Source organism: Ceratotherium simum, chromosome 2 (assembly GCF_057802395.1).
Source record: "Ceratotherium simum simum isolate JZ-2026a chromosome 2, ASM5780239v1, whole genome shotgun sequence".
In the NCBI taxonomy this organism is placed as follows: domain Eukaryota; kingdom Metazoa; phylum Chordata; class Mammalia; order Perissodactyla; family Rhinocerotidae; genus Ceratotherium; species Ceratotherium simum.
This window is the reverse complement of record NC_141901.1, coordinates 39,707,350-39,721,710: the sequence shown is the minus strand read 5'-3', so window position 1 is coordinate 39,721,710 and position 14,361 is coordinate 39,707,350. Positions and strand designations below refer to the sequence as shown.

The 14,361-nt window shown below is 47.6% G+C and overlaps 1 protein-coding gene across 1 annotated transcript; it reads left to right on the top strand.

Annotated features, from left to right (window-relative positions):
* The first annotated feature begins 3,645 nt into the window (after positions 1-3,645).
* On the top strand, positions 3,646-14,143 carry LOC147917917 (SLAM family member 9-like). The gene is made up of 4 exons (XM_087417646.1): positions 3,646-3,718; positions 8,908-9,291; positions 11,852-12,142; positions 13,740-14,143. Exons 1-4 carry the CDS (start codon positions 3,646-3,648, stop codon positions 14,141-14,143), a joined length of 1,152 nt encoding a protein of 383 aa, XP_087273772.1.
* The last annotated feature ends 218 nt before the right edge of the window (positions 14,144-14,361 follow it).

The window sequence follows — 14,361 nt, the reverse complement described above, 5'->3', positions numbered from 1 at the left end:
CTCCCAGTCTTTGCTGAGGAAAGGTCTCTGTGTGCATGTTGGTCTTTTTTTCCATACTCATCCAGGCATTTGACAACTGTGCGTTTAGTCTTCAACTCCTGCTTGCACAGAGCCCCAATGTTAGCTACAGGTGGGGATGAAGGCCTTCTCAGGCCTTTTCTGAGCATGCCCACAGCCACACGCATGTGCTTAAACTTCTAAATTCCAGCAATCCTCCAGTCAGAGCTTTTCAAAGCCTGTATGGATATCTCCCTCCCCAAGTTTCCGTTATAAGGTTATAATTAGCCTATTTGAATTAACTGTTGTCCACTACTTCAGGCAGTCCTGAAGTCAAACAATTGCCTGCAATTGCTTTTGTCAAAGTCTGCTGAGTAAAGGGCTGTTCACAGTGGGAGAACTCCAAGTTAAATCAATTACAGACTCTGTTACCATTGGGGTCTTCAGGGGTACCCCCAGACATGTCAAATAATAACAATTTCCTGGGAATGGGGCTTTGAATGGGTTGTTTCTGGTGGCTGCAAGGCCGCTGGTATTCACCAAGAACACAGACATTTATTTTTCCAGTGTACAGCACTGCTGGAGAGCAGAGTAGTGACTAGGGAAAATTAAAACACCACAAAGCTCCCTGTTCTTATTGATGTTAAGCCATTTTTCTTGAATAAATGCTCCTCAGCTTCCTGGAAACCATTAGTTAAATTCCAGTATTCTGAGAAGGGTCTCTCAAAAGCAGGCCAGTTTTCTCACTGCTTTTATGAAGGAGAGAATTTTTGAAGGTCTTTACTCTGACCTTTTCATCTTTCACATTTTAACATATTTTGTAATTTATTAATTGCTTTCTAATTATGGCTAAAATTGTTCAACATTTACATACTTCTCCCTGAATAACCCCTTGAAATCAAACATTATCTTGTTATGACACTCTAAAGTTCTAGTTCTATTTATTTTTAATGAAAATACTGATTATAATATTATTTTATCAGCAAATAATTAGTTGAATTATAGAAGAAGAGAGAAGGATGAATAAACGGATAGCAGTGACTGGTCTGCACCTGCTGCTGTCTCCTCCTCTCTCCAGTTCAGCTCTGGGGCTGCCCTGCTGCTCTGCTGCAAACCATTCATGGCCGGGTTGGTGGCTCTTCTCTTTCACCCAGGCAGGGTGGTCAGGGAAAAGAGCATAATTCATATCCTCTCCTCCAACTTTTCTTTACCTAAACACCTAGCCCTCCTCCTGGGGAAAGCGTTTCCCCTCACATTATAAAGCAGCCAATCTCTCTCTTTCCAGGATCTTTCACAGTCATGACTCGAATTTCTCAGAATCTACACTCTCCTTTTCCTCCTGGGCTTATCTATTGCTGAGATGATGTTGTCAGCTTGTGAGCACTTAGCCATTTATTTAAAAAATGACCTTGGATAAGTTATTTAAGCTCTTTGGACTTTCTGGATGCTCCTTTATTAGTGCATGTAATGCTTAGATAATATGGTGTTTTGAAGATTTAATTAAATGTATATTGTGGATTAGTTGAAAAAACACATGTAAAGCCTCTGGCATAGAGTAGATATTCAATAAATATATTCTTCACATGACACTCTCTCAACTGGGTGTCCTGCCCTTTTGGAATTCAAATAAAATAGATATGACCACACACCAAGTCCCTTGGAGGTCCAGAGAATTCCCTACGATTTCTGTGAATTCAATGGAACTTACATTCTCCTGGTCACCTCTCAGCTCTCATGTTCTTCCTGTTGCTCAGCTCACTGAAATCTACCTTTTTCTCGTATCTGGTCCTTCCTGCCCCACACATTGTGCTGCTGTAGATCCAGCTGTGCCTTCCTTTATTCCCAAAACATTCCTGGCATCAGGTAGTTGTGTGTAGTACACTCTTACCACAGGTTTTGTGGCTGGCGTGTGTGCTTGTTTGTGTGTTATGCCTTGGCACAGGATGGCTGCGATATAGAAATGAAGTTACACATCTTGATTTCTATAAAGTCCCTGGCATTTTCCCAGCATGAAAAAGTCTAGTGTCTGACTCTGCAGTGTCCCTGGCCTGCACCCACATTGCTGGTTCCCGCTCTCTAGGCTCCTCCTCCCCACTCCCCTCTTAAGCAAATGATTTTATAACGAAACAGTTCTCACAAGAAGAGTTCTCTCACAAGAGGTGTAGGGACATAGGGGAGGGAGACATATGAGACTTGCTCCCCATCACCCTGAGAGTGACCAGTGGATGAGCTGCCCAGATTTTGACTCCACAAGAAGGTTCTGAGTATAGGACTCATGGACTGCCTTTTGAAGTAATTTCCCCATTACTAGGTGAGTTTGGGGGGAATCAAGCCAGTGTTGAATATTCTCTTGTGTGGGATGCTGCAGAGCAGTTTAGGGGATGCACAGACTGGACTCAGGTGACTTGCTTGAGGCCACACAGCAGGAATGGACTGCAGCTGTGATGTTGGGGATTATTTTCCTGAGTTTGTTGTTAAGAGTCCAGACCCTGACCCTTGATTTGCTGTGGACATTTTGCAGGTTGTACAACCCCTTAGGACTCGGGTTTCACATCCATAAAATGGGTTTAGTATACAGTGCCCTGACTACCTTGAGTGCATGGTCATGGGGCCAGTCCTGCAGATCCAGCCTTGGGTTGCTGTACCTGGGCAGCTGAGGGGGAAGCCTCAATGGGGAGGAAAAGGAGGCACTGGCCTGGAGTTAGGAAGATGGTGCTGCTCCCCTAGGTTATGGGAAACAAGTTCTCGGATGTTGCAGTGTACTCAGTCTGGGGAGAAGAGTCCAGGGCCAGACCCTCAGTAGGGGGCGGTGACTCTGAGGCAGCTGAGGTGTGGCCAGGAGGAGTGTGTAGGTCTCCATCCCTGCCCCTTTGTGATGGCAGGAGCAGGGCTGGCAGAGGCTTAGAGGGAAACACTTGGTTGTGATGTAGCTAAGAGCCTATCAGTCTCTGTGGGGGTTGCTTTGTTCTGTGTGTAGGGAGCATTACTAGCACTAGTGGCAGCTGAGAAAGCCATATAGGTTCCAGCATTAGGTAAATGCCAATATTGACATTGGGGGTGTAGGGGTATGACATTTCCCACAAAGAGCTTTGTTGTCTTGCTCACAGCTTCTTATTTACGCAACTGACAGTTGAAATTTGTGGAAAATCTGAATGGAAATTTGATTCATTAAATTTCGTAGGGACAAAGGACAGGAGAGGCTTATCCCTGCCTGGCTGTAATAGTGTGACCTCTGAGCTGACCACAGGCTGGGATTGGCGGGCAGGGCTCTCTGGGGCAGGCTGTTAACCAGAGAAACAGGTAAGGGTTTCAATTGCATGTAGGGGTGGAAAGTGTGAGATCACTGAGCTGATTTTCTCCCAGTGAGGGGGCCTATCCAACACAGTCCCAGGCACGTCATAGAATTAGGCTGTTTATAATTTATTCTGCAATTATTATCGAGGTCCTCCTGTAGGTGCTGGGGATGATATGAAAGATCTGAATGGCTTACTCTAACTATTGGGCTGAGATCCCAGGACTAATATTTAGCTCCGCCCTTGAGGTGGAGAAGAGTCTAAGGGGCTTGTCTGAGTGAAGCTTTTCCTCTGCTTTTGTCTCTGCCACCTAGATGTTTCCTCTGCAGCTGAACACGCTGGTTGGTAGCCTGTGATGGGGCCCTGCTCAGAAGACCCCCACCTCTGCTGGGCCTACCGGCTCCTGGGATTCACCAGTCTCCTCCTCAGTGAGTTTCCGGGGCTCCTGGGAGGGAGGGCAGTTTGGTGGAGCAGGGAGGCAGAGTCTCCTTCCCCTGTCTGATGTCTTTGGTGAATGAAAAGGCAATACAACTCTTGCAATTTAGCAAATGCACTGCATTTGGTTTAGAGTCCAGGGGTGAAGAGAAAGAACAAATGGCCTGTTGGTTGTGGGGAGGCTGGGAACCCTGAGCCATGGGTGGCGGGGCTTCATTAAGGGCTCATTAACAAGGAGGTGAGGCCACTTCTGCTGCAATAGCAGTGAAGCCAGGAGAGCCTGGAGCTGCCTGGGGAGAGGGATGGAGATAGACAAAGAAACCACTCCTGGGGACAGAGGGGTTGGGAACAGGGTACCCCTGGCCTGGAACTCATAGGGGCCCTCACAGCCTCTGCAGCTGTCATGTGGAGGAGGGGGCTGACGTGGCACCCCCGTGTCTGAGCTGGAGGAATCAACTCTATTCTGGGCTTCTTGGGCTTCTCCACTGAAAATGGAGAGTGAAGGATTGCTCTTCGTCCAGGTTAGGGGCTCAGCTCCAAGCACAGAGAGAGAGTCCCTGGAATTCTCACATTTAACTTAAAATTACTTGTGAATTTTGCTTTCCACCACAGTGTTATTTTTCATCTTAAAAAGTTGAGAAGTATTTATCTTTGTGTAAAGTGAATCCTCTAGGGGGGCCCCTTTTTCCTGCCTGTGGGTTGCATCTCCCTCCACTGCCAAATGCTGCTCAGGTCCTGCAGACCCCAGACTGAAAGCACTGTTTTAGAGAAAACCCCTGGAAACAAAGGAGGTACCATCAGTTTGGGAATGATTGAACAAATTGAGGAGTGTCTTTATCATGGACTAATATGAGGGATAAAAAACGAATGTACCGGTTGTCTGAGTGGGATTTCCAATTTCCATGACTCGGATGCTTGGATTTCCATGAGCAAGATGCAGGAGACTGAATATAAGTGAAATTGTAATTTTGTAAATGAACAGGAGCCTTCAAAATTTAAGGGTGTCTGTGTACCGTCATGTTTACAAATGGAGAAAATGTGGAAGGAAACGTAGACTGCTATTGTGGGTTCCCAGAGAGGGTGAACCTGGGGAGGAGAGAGAGGAAGGGGAGGTAGCGAGGGGGGAGGGTCAAGCAAAAAGGAAACTAAAATAAAGACTGTCCTAAGGAAGGCCAAATATCTCATCTAGGACTTTATCGGAGGTTTTATGTTTACATGTAACGAAAGTAAATGAAGAATTAATGGGAAAATAATAATAACTAGTGAATTATGAATTCAGGTGTAAGCTGTGAAAGCTCTCATTGTTGATTTTTTTTGTTCTAATATCCCAGCCACTATGTGAAGTTGCAGGGAATTACATGAAATAGTGGATTAGAGAGCATTTGTACACAGGATGTCTTGAATTAACAGTGAGCTTTGCATTAGACCCCTCTAACTAGGTAACTTTGTGTCCAGGGTAAAATGTAGGCTTTCTCCACTTCTTCAAATTTATTTAAATGGAGAAATATGTTAAATTATTTAGAGTTTTCTCCATAGGCCCTGGGGTTGTAAGGTTATATAAGGAAGAAAGAGAGAGTGAGAGAGAGAGAGAAAGCAGTGGAGAGAAAGGGGGGGGGGAGGGAGGAAGAAAAAAGATGGAAAGGTCACAAAAATGGAGAAAATTTTGTGATGATATTTCAGTGTTAAATGGTATCTTATTTAAATGAATTTTAACTCTATCTTGTTTACTGTCATGTCCTCCCCAGGCTTTATTTTCTTCTTCAGGATTATATCTTTTGTAAATCAGAGAGCTCTTGCTGCCTTCCTTCTCTTTCTAAGTCTTCTTCCATCTTGCTCACAGTTGGTGCTCACCACCCAGATTCTGGGGCAGATCCCGCCCTGCAGCCTTAGGGCTGAGCCTCCTCTATCCCTGGTTCCCTCCTTTCTAGAAAGTGGGGAGGTGAGCTGGGCTGCTGTTTAACTCTCTCCTAGCCAGAAGTCCCTGCTCTGCTAAGCCCTCTAACTGCTTGCTTCCTCTTTCCCAGGAGAGGGAAATTGGAGGATGAGACTCCAGGACCTGATCCCATCAGTGATCAGACAACAGTGCTGGGAGGGAGGAGCCCTGGGGAGGGCAGAGTAAGGGTGGGAGAGCTGATGGGCAGCTCCCTGCAGGGGAGAAGCACTGGGAGGGAAGAGAGGAGACCCAGAGTCTAGCTCTGCCCTGTGTGACCCAGGACAAGGTCACCAACCAGGGAACCTCCTCCTCTGTGAAAGGAGGGACCTGGGCAGATCCCCTCTAAGGTCCCTCCCGGCTATGACATTCTGGGATTTGGTGCCTCCACCCAGAAAAAGGACTCTCCTGTGGCTACTTCCAGGTCTCTGCTCTGTCTCTTCATCCTTTCCTGCCCTATTCCTGTGTCCTGACAGGGACTGCCAGCTGATGAGCCCATTTAGGGCACCTTCAAAGAGAAGACCTCTGGCAGTCCCTGTGGTCACTTCCTCAGCCCTTCAAGGAAGGAGGTCATCCTCCTCTTCAAGACTTATCTTTGGGATCCAGCCTGGCCCCCTGTTTTCTCTGTCTCTGTTCCTGAGAGGGGTCTCCAGACCACCTGGAAGGATATCATCTCCTTCCCCCAGTGTGTGGAAACTTGGTCTGCAAACCCTGCTCAGGGAAGCACGCTACAGGTGTGCTGTTCAGAAGCAGCTACCTGAGAACCTCGGCCAGAGCTTTTCAGTTTCTGTCTGTTTAGCAGAAAATACCAGCTTCTTTCTCTCTGTTCACTTGGTTCTGAACTGCTCTTACCAACGCTGGTGGGAAACAGACAAACGTTGTTTGGTCAGAATTACTGGTGAAAATCCCTTAGGAAGGGGCCACACTGGAGACTGCAATGCTGTCTCTCAATAAGTCCACCTGCACGTTTCCCCATTGGGACAGGGCTGTTCCTTTGAGCGCCAGATTAAATAGAGCACTTCTGGTTAGTGTCCATTGCTGTACCTATAATTGCATATTTCAACATGTGATTAACTCTGAATGCCGTGATTGATTGAGGTATTACAGAATACTTTTATTTCACTCCTTGTTTAAATGAGGGAACCAGGAGGCTGCTAGAACCTGTTCAAAGGAAGAGTCGGAGACCATGCCCATACAGGCCATCAGGAATGCTGGAATGAATGTATAAACAGATGCCCTTGTTTACAGAGTTTGTGGCATTTGTGGCTACATAGAGAAAACTCTGGAAGGCTACATGTCAATAACAGTGCTTAGCACTGGGAGGAGGCACTCTTCGAACTTTTACTTGAATCAACTCCGTAATCCATATAATAGATTTTTATGAACACACAATACTTTTACAATTACAAAGCAACTCACTAAAGAAAGGGGAAAATGCCCACACCAAATAGAGTTGATAATATAAAATTTTTTAACCCATGCTTGGGATAACATGTAGCCTGCCGTTCCCTCCATCTTTACCTCTCTCCTCAGCAGCACGGATGACCTCAGGTATATGGTAACAAGGGAGTTGACAGTGGCCATGGAAGCCAGCTGCTGGGGACACAGCAATAAATTTCCTTTCAATCTCAGGGCTTTGGTAAACAAGAAGTCCCTGACTAGACTTCGACTCCCTACAGCCACCTATGGGATTGCACCCATGGGTGTCTGAGCCCATCCGTGTACCCAGGAGGAGACCCCTGAGAGGGGAAGCTGGTGGAGAGGAAAGGGCACCACCCTGGGACCTGGGAATATCTGGTTCTGATCCCAAGTAGGCTTGGTCAAGAATAATCATCACCATAATGAGGTGGAACACATTTATGGAACAATTATTGAACACTGTGCTGAAAGCTTTTATCTTCTTAAATCCCCAGAATACTTCCATGAGGTAAGCACTGTTATTATTTCCATTTCACAGATGAGAAGGCTGAAGGCAGAGAGGTTAAATAATAGCTCAAGTCCACACAGCCAGAAAATGGAGGACCTGGCCTCAACTTAAGTCTCACTGACTCTAAAGTCCAAGCTTTAGACCGCTCTATTACATTAGATCACCCAGTCTGACACCTCAACCCATCTCAATAAAAACACACTTTGAAGTGGGATTGAGAGGCTGTTAGGACGCTGTGGGTTTTGTGTGGTGCAGCTACAAGGTGGTGGAGCCTCTGCCACGTGTGACAGGCCCCTTTCCTCCCTCTCTCATGGGACATATGGTGTGGGATATGAATTCCCCTTGTTCTAAGACTCTGAGGTATTATAATTATTTGTTACCTCAGCACAGCCTAGCCCATCCTGACTACTACACTGCCTAGAAGGAGAGAGAAGGGACAGAACCTTCATTACTGTATTAGTTATCTATTGCTGTGTAACCTGTTACTCGAAAACTTGGTGCCTTAAAACAACACCATGTACAGTCTCACAGCTTCTGAGGGTCAGGATCCAGGAGTGGTGTAGCTGGGTCCTCTGACTCAGGGTCTCTCAGACTGAAAGCAAGGTCTTGGCTGGGGCTGCAGTCAGCTCAAGTCTCAGCGGGGAAGAATCCACTTCCAAGCTCACTCGTCTGATTACTGGCAGGATGCAGTTCCTGTGGCTGTTGGACCGAGGGCCTGAGTTCCTCCCTGGCTGTTGGTTGGAGGCTGCCCTCAGTTCCTCGCTATGTGGGCCTCTCCACAGGGCAGCTGACAGCGTGGCAGCTGGCTTCATCAGATGGAGGGAGAGAGAGTGCGAGCAAGATGGGTCACAGTCTTGTGTAACCTCCCATCGCTAAGTGACATCCCATCACCTTTGCAGTATCCTGTTCCTCAGAGCAAGTCACTAGGTACAGACCACACTCCAGGGGAGGGGATTACAAAGGGTGTAAACATGAGGAGGGAGGGATCTTTGGACCCACTTTGGAAGCTACCTCCTACAGATGTGCACTTAGTGTGTGGCAGAAAATGTGCTGGTGCTTTTGATCCTTGATCTCATTTAATTCATGCTATCATTTTGAGGCAGGTAAGGAAACTGCAGGTTAGCAGGTTTATGTAACCTGTTCAAGGTTACACTCCACTACAACCAGGACTTGGTTCCAGAATTCCTTCAAATTCATTGTCCTAAGCTGCCTTTCAAGAATCAAGGGAGTATATTGGGTGGATTTCATTAAAAAGATGGGTTCTGTGTTTCTCTCTTTTATTCTTGATTGAAAAATGCTCAGGGTTCCTGTTTCCAATGCCCTAGGTGTTTGCAGCCCTGGGGTCAAGAGTTCTGGAGCACACGGTTCTGGAGGTCAGCATTCTGGAGCCCATGTTTCACTGAAGGGGATCCGAGGAGGTTCTGTGTTGTTTCATGTGATCAGTGTGCCAGCAGCAGAGCTGGAGGAGATCTCGTGGGGCTTTGGCCCTGACTTAAAATACACAGTCATGCTGCGGGTCCATAATGGGTCAGAAGGGGCTCCAACCTGGGTCAACCTCCAGGACAAGTACAAGCAGAGGGTCCATGTGCCCAACATGACGTCCCTGAGGATCGAGAACTTGACCCAAGAGGACAGTGGGTATTACCGAGCTCGAGCCATCTTCACCGGAGGAGATGAATCTAGCCAGATTTTCCACCTCACTGTCTATGGTACGTGACACACCCTCACCTCAGTCCCATGGCTATGTCCTTCTTTTGTACCTAGGAGTGTCACATAGGCTGCATTTTGCAGGACTCCTTCCACACGCCAGCCTTTAGGCTCTATTTTCTCCCTGAAATTAGGATAAGTGGGTTCACCACAAATGGGGGCCAGAGCTGAGATTCATACCAGGGATAAAATCACTTCAGTGTTTTGGGAGAGGAAAATGGAAATTTGGGGGAAATGAAATTTTTGTCATAACACTTATTGTTTATAGCATTGAGTTTACTTAATTTCTGTATTTGTTTTCTATTGCTGCTGTAACAAATTACAGTAGTCTCTCCTTATCCTAGGGGCATACATTCCAAGACCCCCAGTGGATGCCTGAAACAGTAAATAGTACTGAACCCTATAGATACTATGTTTTTCCTATTCATACATACCTATAATAAAGTTTAATTTATAAATTAGGCAAGTAAGAGATGGACAATAGATAATAGTATAATAGAATAATTATAACAATATACTGTAATAACAGATACTGTAGATCTTTGCAACCTTGGCATACAATTTTTTTTCTTTCCTTATTTATTATTATTATGATGATTTTTGTGAGGAAGATCAGCCCTGAGCTAACAAGCATGCCAATCCTCCTCTTTTTGCTGAGGAAGACTGGCCCTGGGCTTGCATGTGTGCCTATCTTCTTCCACGTTATATGGGATGCCGCCACAACATGCCTGACAAGTGGTGCATCGGTGCTCGCCTGGGATCTGAATCCGGGCCGCCAGCAGCAGAGCGCGCACACTTAACTGCTACGCCATGGTGGGCCAGCCCCTCTTTCCTTATTAAGTCAAGAACTTTCACATTTGCACTTAAACGAAGCATTTTATGACTTCTCTTTCGCATATCTGAATGGCCACCATTGCCACTCTTGCTCTTTGGGGCCCTTATTAAGTAAAATAAGGGTTACTTGAGCACAAGCACTGAGATACCTCCATAGTCGACCTGATAATCGAGCCAGCTACCGAGTGACTAATGGGCCAGTAGCCTATACAGCTTGGATACACTGGACAAAGGGATGATTCAGGTCCCGGGTGGGATGGAGTGGGATGATTTGAGATTTCCACACACTACTCGGAACAGCATGCAATTTATAACGTGAATTGTTTTGTTCTGGAATTTTCCATTTAATATTTTCAGACCATTGTTGACCTTGGATAACCAAAACGGCAGAAAGGGAAACCATGGATGAGGAGGGATTACTGTACTACAAACTTAGTAGCTTAACTCAACACACATTTATTGCCTTACTGTGCTGTATGTAGGTCAGAAGTCAGACATGGGTCTCACTGGGCTAAAGTCAAGGTGTTGGCAGGGCCGGGTTCCTTTCTGGAAGAGCCAGGGGAGAAACATTTTCTTGCCTTTTCCATCTCCTGATGGCTGCCTGTATTCCTAGCTCTTGGCCATGTTCCTCTGTCTTCACAGCCAGCAATGGTGGGGCGAGTCCTCCTCACAGTGCAGCCCTCTGAACTCCTCTCCCTCCTTCTTCCACTTTTAAGGACCCTTGTGATTACATTGGTCCCATCCGGAGAATCCAGAATAATCTCACTATTTTAATGTCAGCTGATTAGCAAGCTTAATTCTATTACCTCAATTCCCCTTTGCCATTAACATAACATATTCACAGGTTCTGAGGATTAGGAGGTGGACATCTTTGGGGGGGGCACTATTCTGCCCACCATAATTTAGAAATCCTTGTGTAGTCCATTCTCCCTGTCCCTGTTCTTACTCAGCCCCAGCCTGAGGCCAGCCTCACTCACAAAATCCAGCCCAAGGAGACTCCATAGATATAGGAGAAAGTTTGCCCTGCCACACTTCTTAAGAACCTCATTTAGTAACCCTTTCTTTCCCTACAGTTCCTCTGCATAGAGAAACACCCTGCTATGGAGAGAGTGGCTTTGACAGCTTTAGGTCCCCAAGGGATTTCAATAACTGGCTTGTAAATCTGTCACTTCTCTTCCTCTCTGTACCACAAGTCCAGTGGCATGTTCTAACCACACTCGGGGCTGTCATTTCTAGTTGCTACCACAAATGTGGCATCTCCCACAAATGTCTCCACTTTTGGGCAAGTGGGTTCTTTCTCTGGACTCCCAGAGCTGGCTCTTCACCGTGGGCTCTGCAGGCCCAGGCATCATCTCAGCAGGAGAAGCAGGGTGAGGGCCCTGGACCAGGCCAAGTCCTTCATTCTCGACTTCTTCTCCTTCTAGGAAAGACCCAATTTCTAAAAAAGTGGGCCTCCGGTAGGTGGAGTGCAGGCTTTATTTTCTTGTGGGAGATTTTTAAGACTTGCTCAGTCTAGTGAAATCACATAAGGCTTAAGTCAGTGGCTCCCTTCCTTCTTGTCTGTCACTATATATTTAGCTTTGGGGAAATAATATTTCATCTATAAAATGTCTCACCTTCCATAGAGGGAGGAAACCAGAGCTTCATGTGAGATAATGGATGAGAACGTGCAAACTGTAATGTTCTCCACTCATGTGAGGCTCTATTCTCTAGTTCCTCTCACCCCAGAGCCTGTGCCCTGTCCCAAGATCCTGGTCCGGTCACAGTCCATCACAGCAGGCTGGTGCAATGTCACCCTGGAGTGCAGGGCTGTGGAGGTCCAAAAAGACCTGAATGTGACCTGGGAGAGCAAGGGCCTCAAGCTGGGACAGAAAGGGACACCGAGACCAGCCCCCAACTCCTGGAACCTGACTGTGAGCCTGCCTCTGAGCCAGCCCAGTGCCAGCCTCGCCTCTGTGGTCAGCAACTCTGTGGACCAGAAAACTGTCACCTCCGCTGTTGGGGAGGTCTGTGCCCATGGTGAGTGTAACCTCCCAGAAGGGAGGGGCACTCTTGGAGCTCAGGGAGCACTGGAGTCTGAGGACTCTGGGCTTTTCTCCCCACCGTGTTCATCAGCACCACCTCCACCTGGTCACTCTATACAGGAGTCTGGGAGACACATCCAACTTGATCCTGCTTTTAAATGTCTCTCATGTCTGTGCCTCTCCCCTGGTGCCCCTGCTGGTAGGCAGCTGTCTAGTCCCTCTCCCCGCCGCACCCATCATCCACAGTGAGTCCAGAGTGGTCTTTTGGAAAAGCAACTGGATTGTGTCACTTGTCTGTGTTGGATCTGTAGGATCTGACATAGGATCTGATCTCAGAGACTCCCTGTAGGATTCAGGGCTCAGACACTCCTCTGCCCATGGTTTTGGCCTCAGTGACACACTTAACACCGCACCACTTGCTTGAGTTTCTGAACGCATTCTGCTATTGCCATATTTGAGCCTCTGGATATGCCGTTTCCTCTACCATCATTCCTCCCACCTTTCCCCTTCATTTCTTGCCTTATTCTTATTGAAAGATTTCCCTCAGGGACGGCTGACTTCAGTAACACGTGACCCATGTTGTCACACAGGCCCCATGCTGGGTTTGAAGCTCTGCAGTGGCCATCATGACATTTCTAACAATTTTTCAACAAAGAGCTCCTCATGCTTATTTTGCACAGGGCCCTGCAGGGGCTGTAGCCATGCTGCCCTCAGGCGTCACCTTTAAGGAGGGTCCCTGGCCCCCTACTAAGTGGTAATGCTTGTTTCCTCCGTGGCTTGGAACACCATGAGGGCAGAGACCACGTCTTGTTCTCTTCTGAATCCCTGTGCCAACTACAGCTTGTGGCACAGTTTGTTCACAGTGTTTCATTGAATGAATGAATTACCTGGTGCCCCCTTGTGCAGCCTCACCCCTCTAACCTATCCTCTATGAGCTGCTGGAGGGACCTGATGTGTCAGCATCACATAAAACCCCCTGTTACCCTCCCCTCACCGCCCCCGTACCAAACCTCAGAAAAAGTTCAACACTCAGCAGGAGCCACAAGACCCTCTGAACACAGACTCCTGCCTCCCTCTGACCTTCCTTGTCCAGCCCCTCCTGTCTGCTGCAGTGGGGTCCTGGCAACTCCAATGGGCTGGTTTGCTGACACAGCCATTTCCTGAATGTGATGCTCACCCTTCCTAGAATGCTGCACCCACCCTGAATATCTGGTAAAGTCCTATTCCTCCCTAAAGACTCAGGTTACCCATCACCGCCTCTGGGAGGCCCTCCCTGAAGACCTGTGTACAAGGTGTAAACCTCTGTTGCACGGCGATCCCTCTGGCTAGCAGACTTTGTTATTTTCTCAGTCTTCCCTGCTTGATGATGAGCTCCAAGGGTGTGGACCAAGTCTTGTTTGTCTCAATATCCCTGGCACCAAGCAGGAGCTCGGGAACTGGTTCAATGAATGAACCTCCGTGCTCCTCCTCTTCAGCCTCTGAACCAGGACCTTTAGCCTTCTCCATCTCCTCTCTCTATCTCTCCTGGCAATGGATGTCTCAGATTCTCTCTTGCCTTAACCTTCTTCACTCTCTCTGTGTGAGGGAAGCAGATTCACGTGGACAGGCCATCGCTGGCCCCCTGCAAGCCATCTTAGGAACCATCGTGGCTGTGCTGTTGATCCTCGGGGCTGGACTGTGCCTTTGGAAGACACTTGGGAAGAGGACAATGGAGACTGGAGGAGGCAAGTTGCACTTCTCCTTTCTGGCTCAGATACCTCCTCTCCTCCAATGGGCCCTCAGTTCCCTCTCTCCTGCTTTTTGCTGCTCAGGGAATGTCCCTGAGGAGGGGATGGTGTGTAGACATGGCCTTGGGGTTCATAGCAGTAGGGGAGGGTACAGGTTTCCAAGACCCGGATTCAAGCTCCACTCTGTGTGTGACTCAGGTGCAGAATTGCAGGAGGAACACAGGAACCAGGATGGTGACATCCAGTGTGCTGAGCTGAGCCAGCACTAGTCTCAAGGGGGCAGGGACTACATGAGAGCTGGGAGCAGTGCCCAACCTGTGCTCTCCCGGGTCCCTCTGTGAATGGGTCTGGGCATTTCTGGCCAGATGTCTCTTTAACTCTTTCCAGATAGTCACCGGTATTTACTAAGAAACTTTACAACTGGGGCCAGTGTAGTGCTGGGCACTTTGGGGGAATTCACGTGGAGTTCATGTCAGCAGCATTGGTT

Bases quoted from the DNA above. Each gene is read 5' to 3' on its own strand.
- LOC147917917 (XM_087417646.1), top strand. From the start codon at position 3,646: ATGGGGCCCTGCTCAGAAGACCCCCACCTCTGCTGGGCCTACCGGCTC. The intron at 3,719-8,907 runs GTGAGTTTCCGG...CCAATGCCCTAG, and splicing joins ATTCACCAGTCTCCTCCTCA to GTGTTTGCAGCCCTGGGGTC. The intron at 12,143-13,739 runs GTGAGTGTAACC...TGAGGGAAGCAG, and splicing joins TGGGGAGGTCTGTGCCCATG to ATTCACGTGGACAGGCCATC.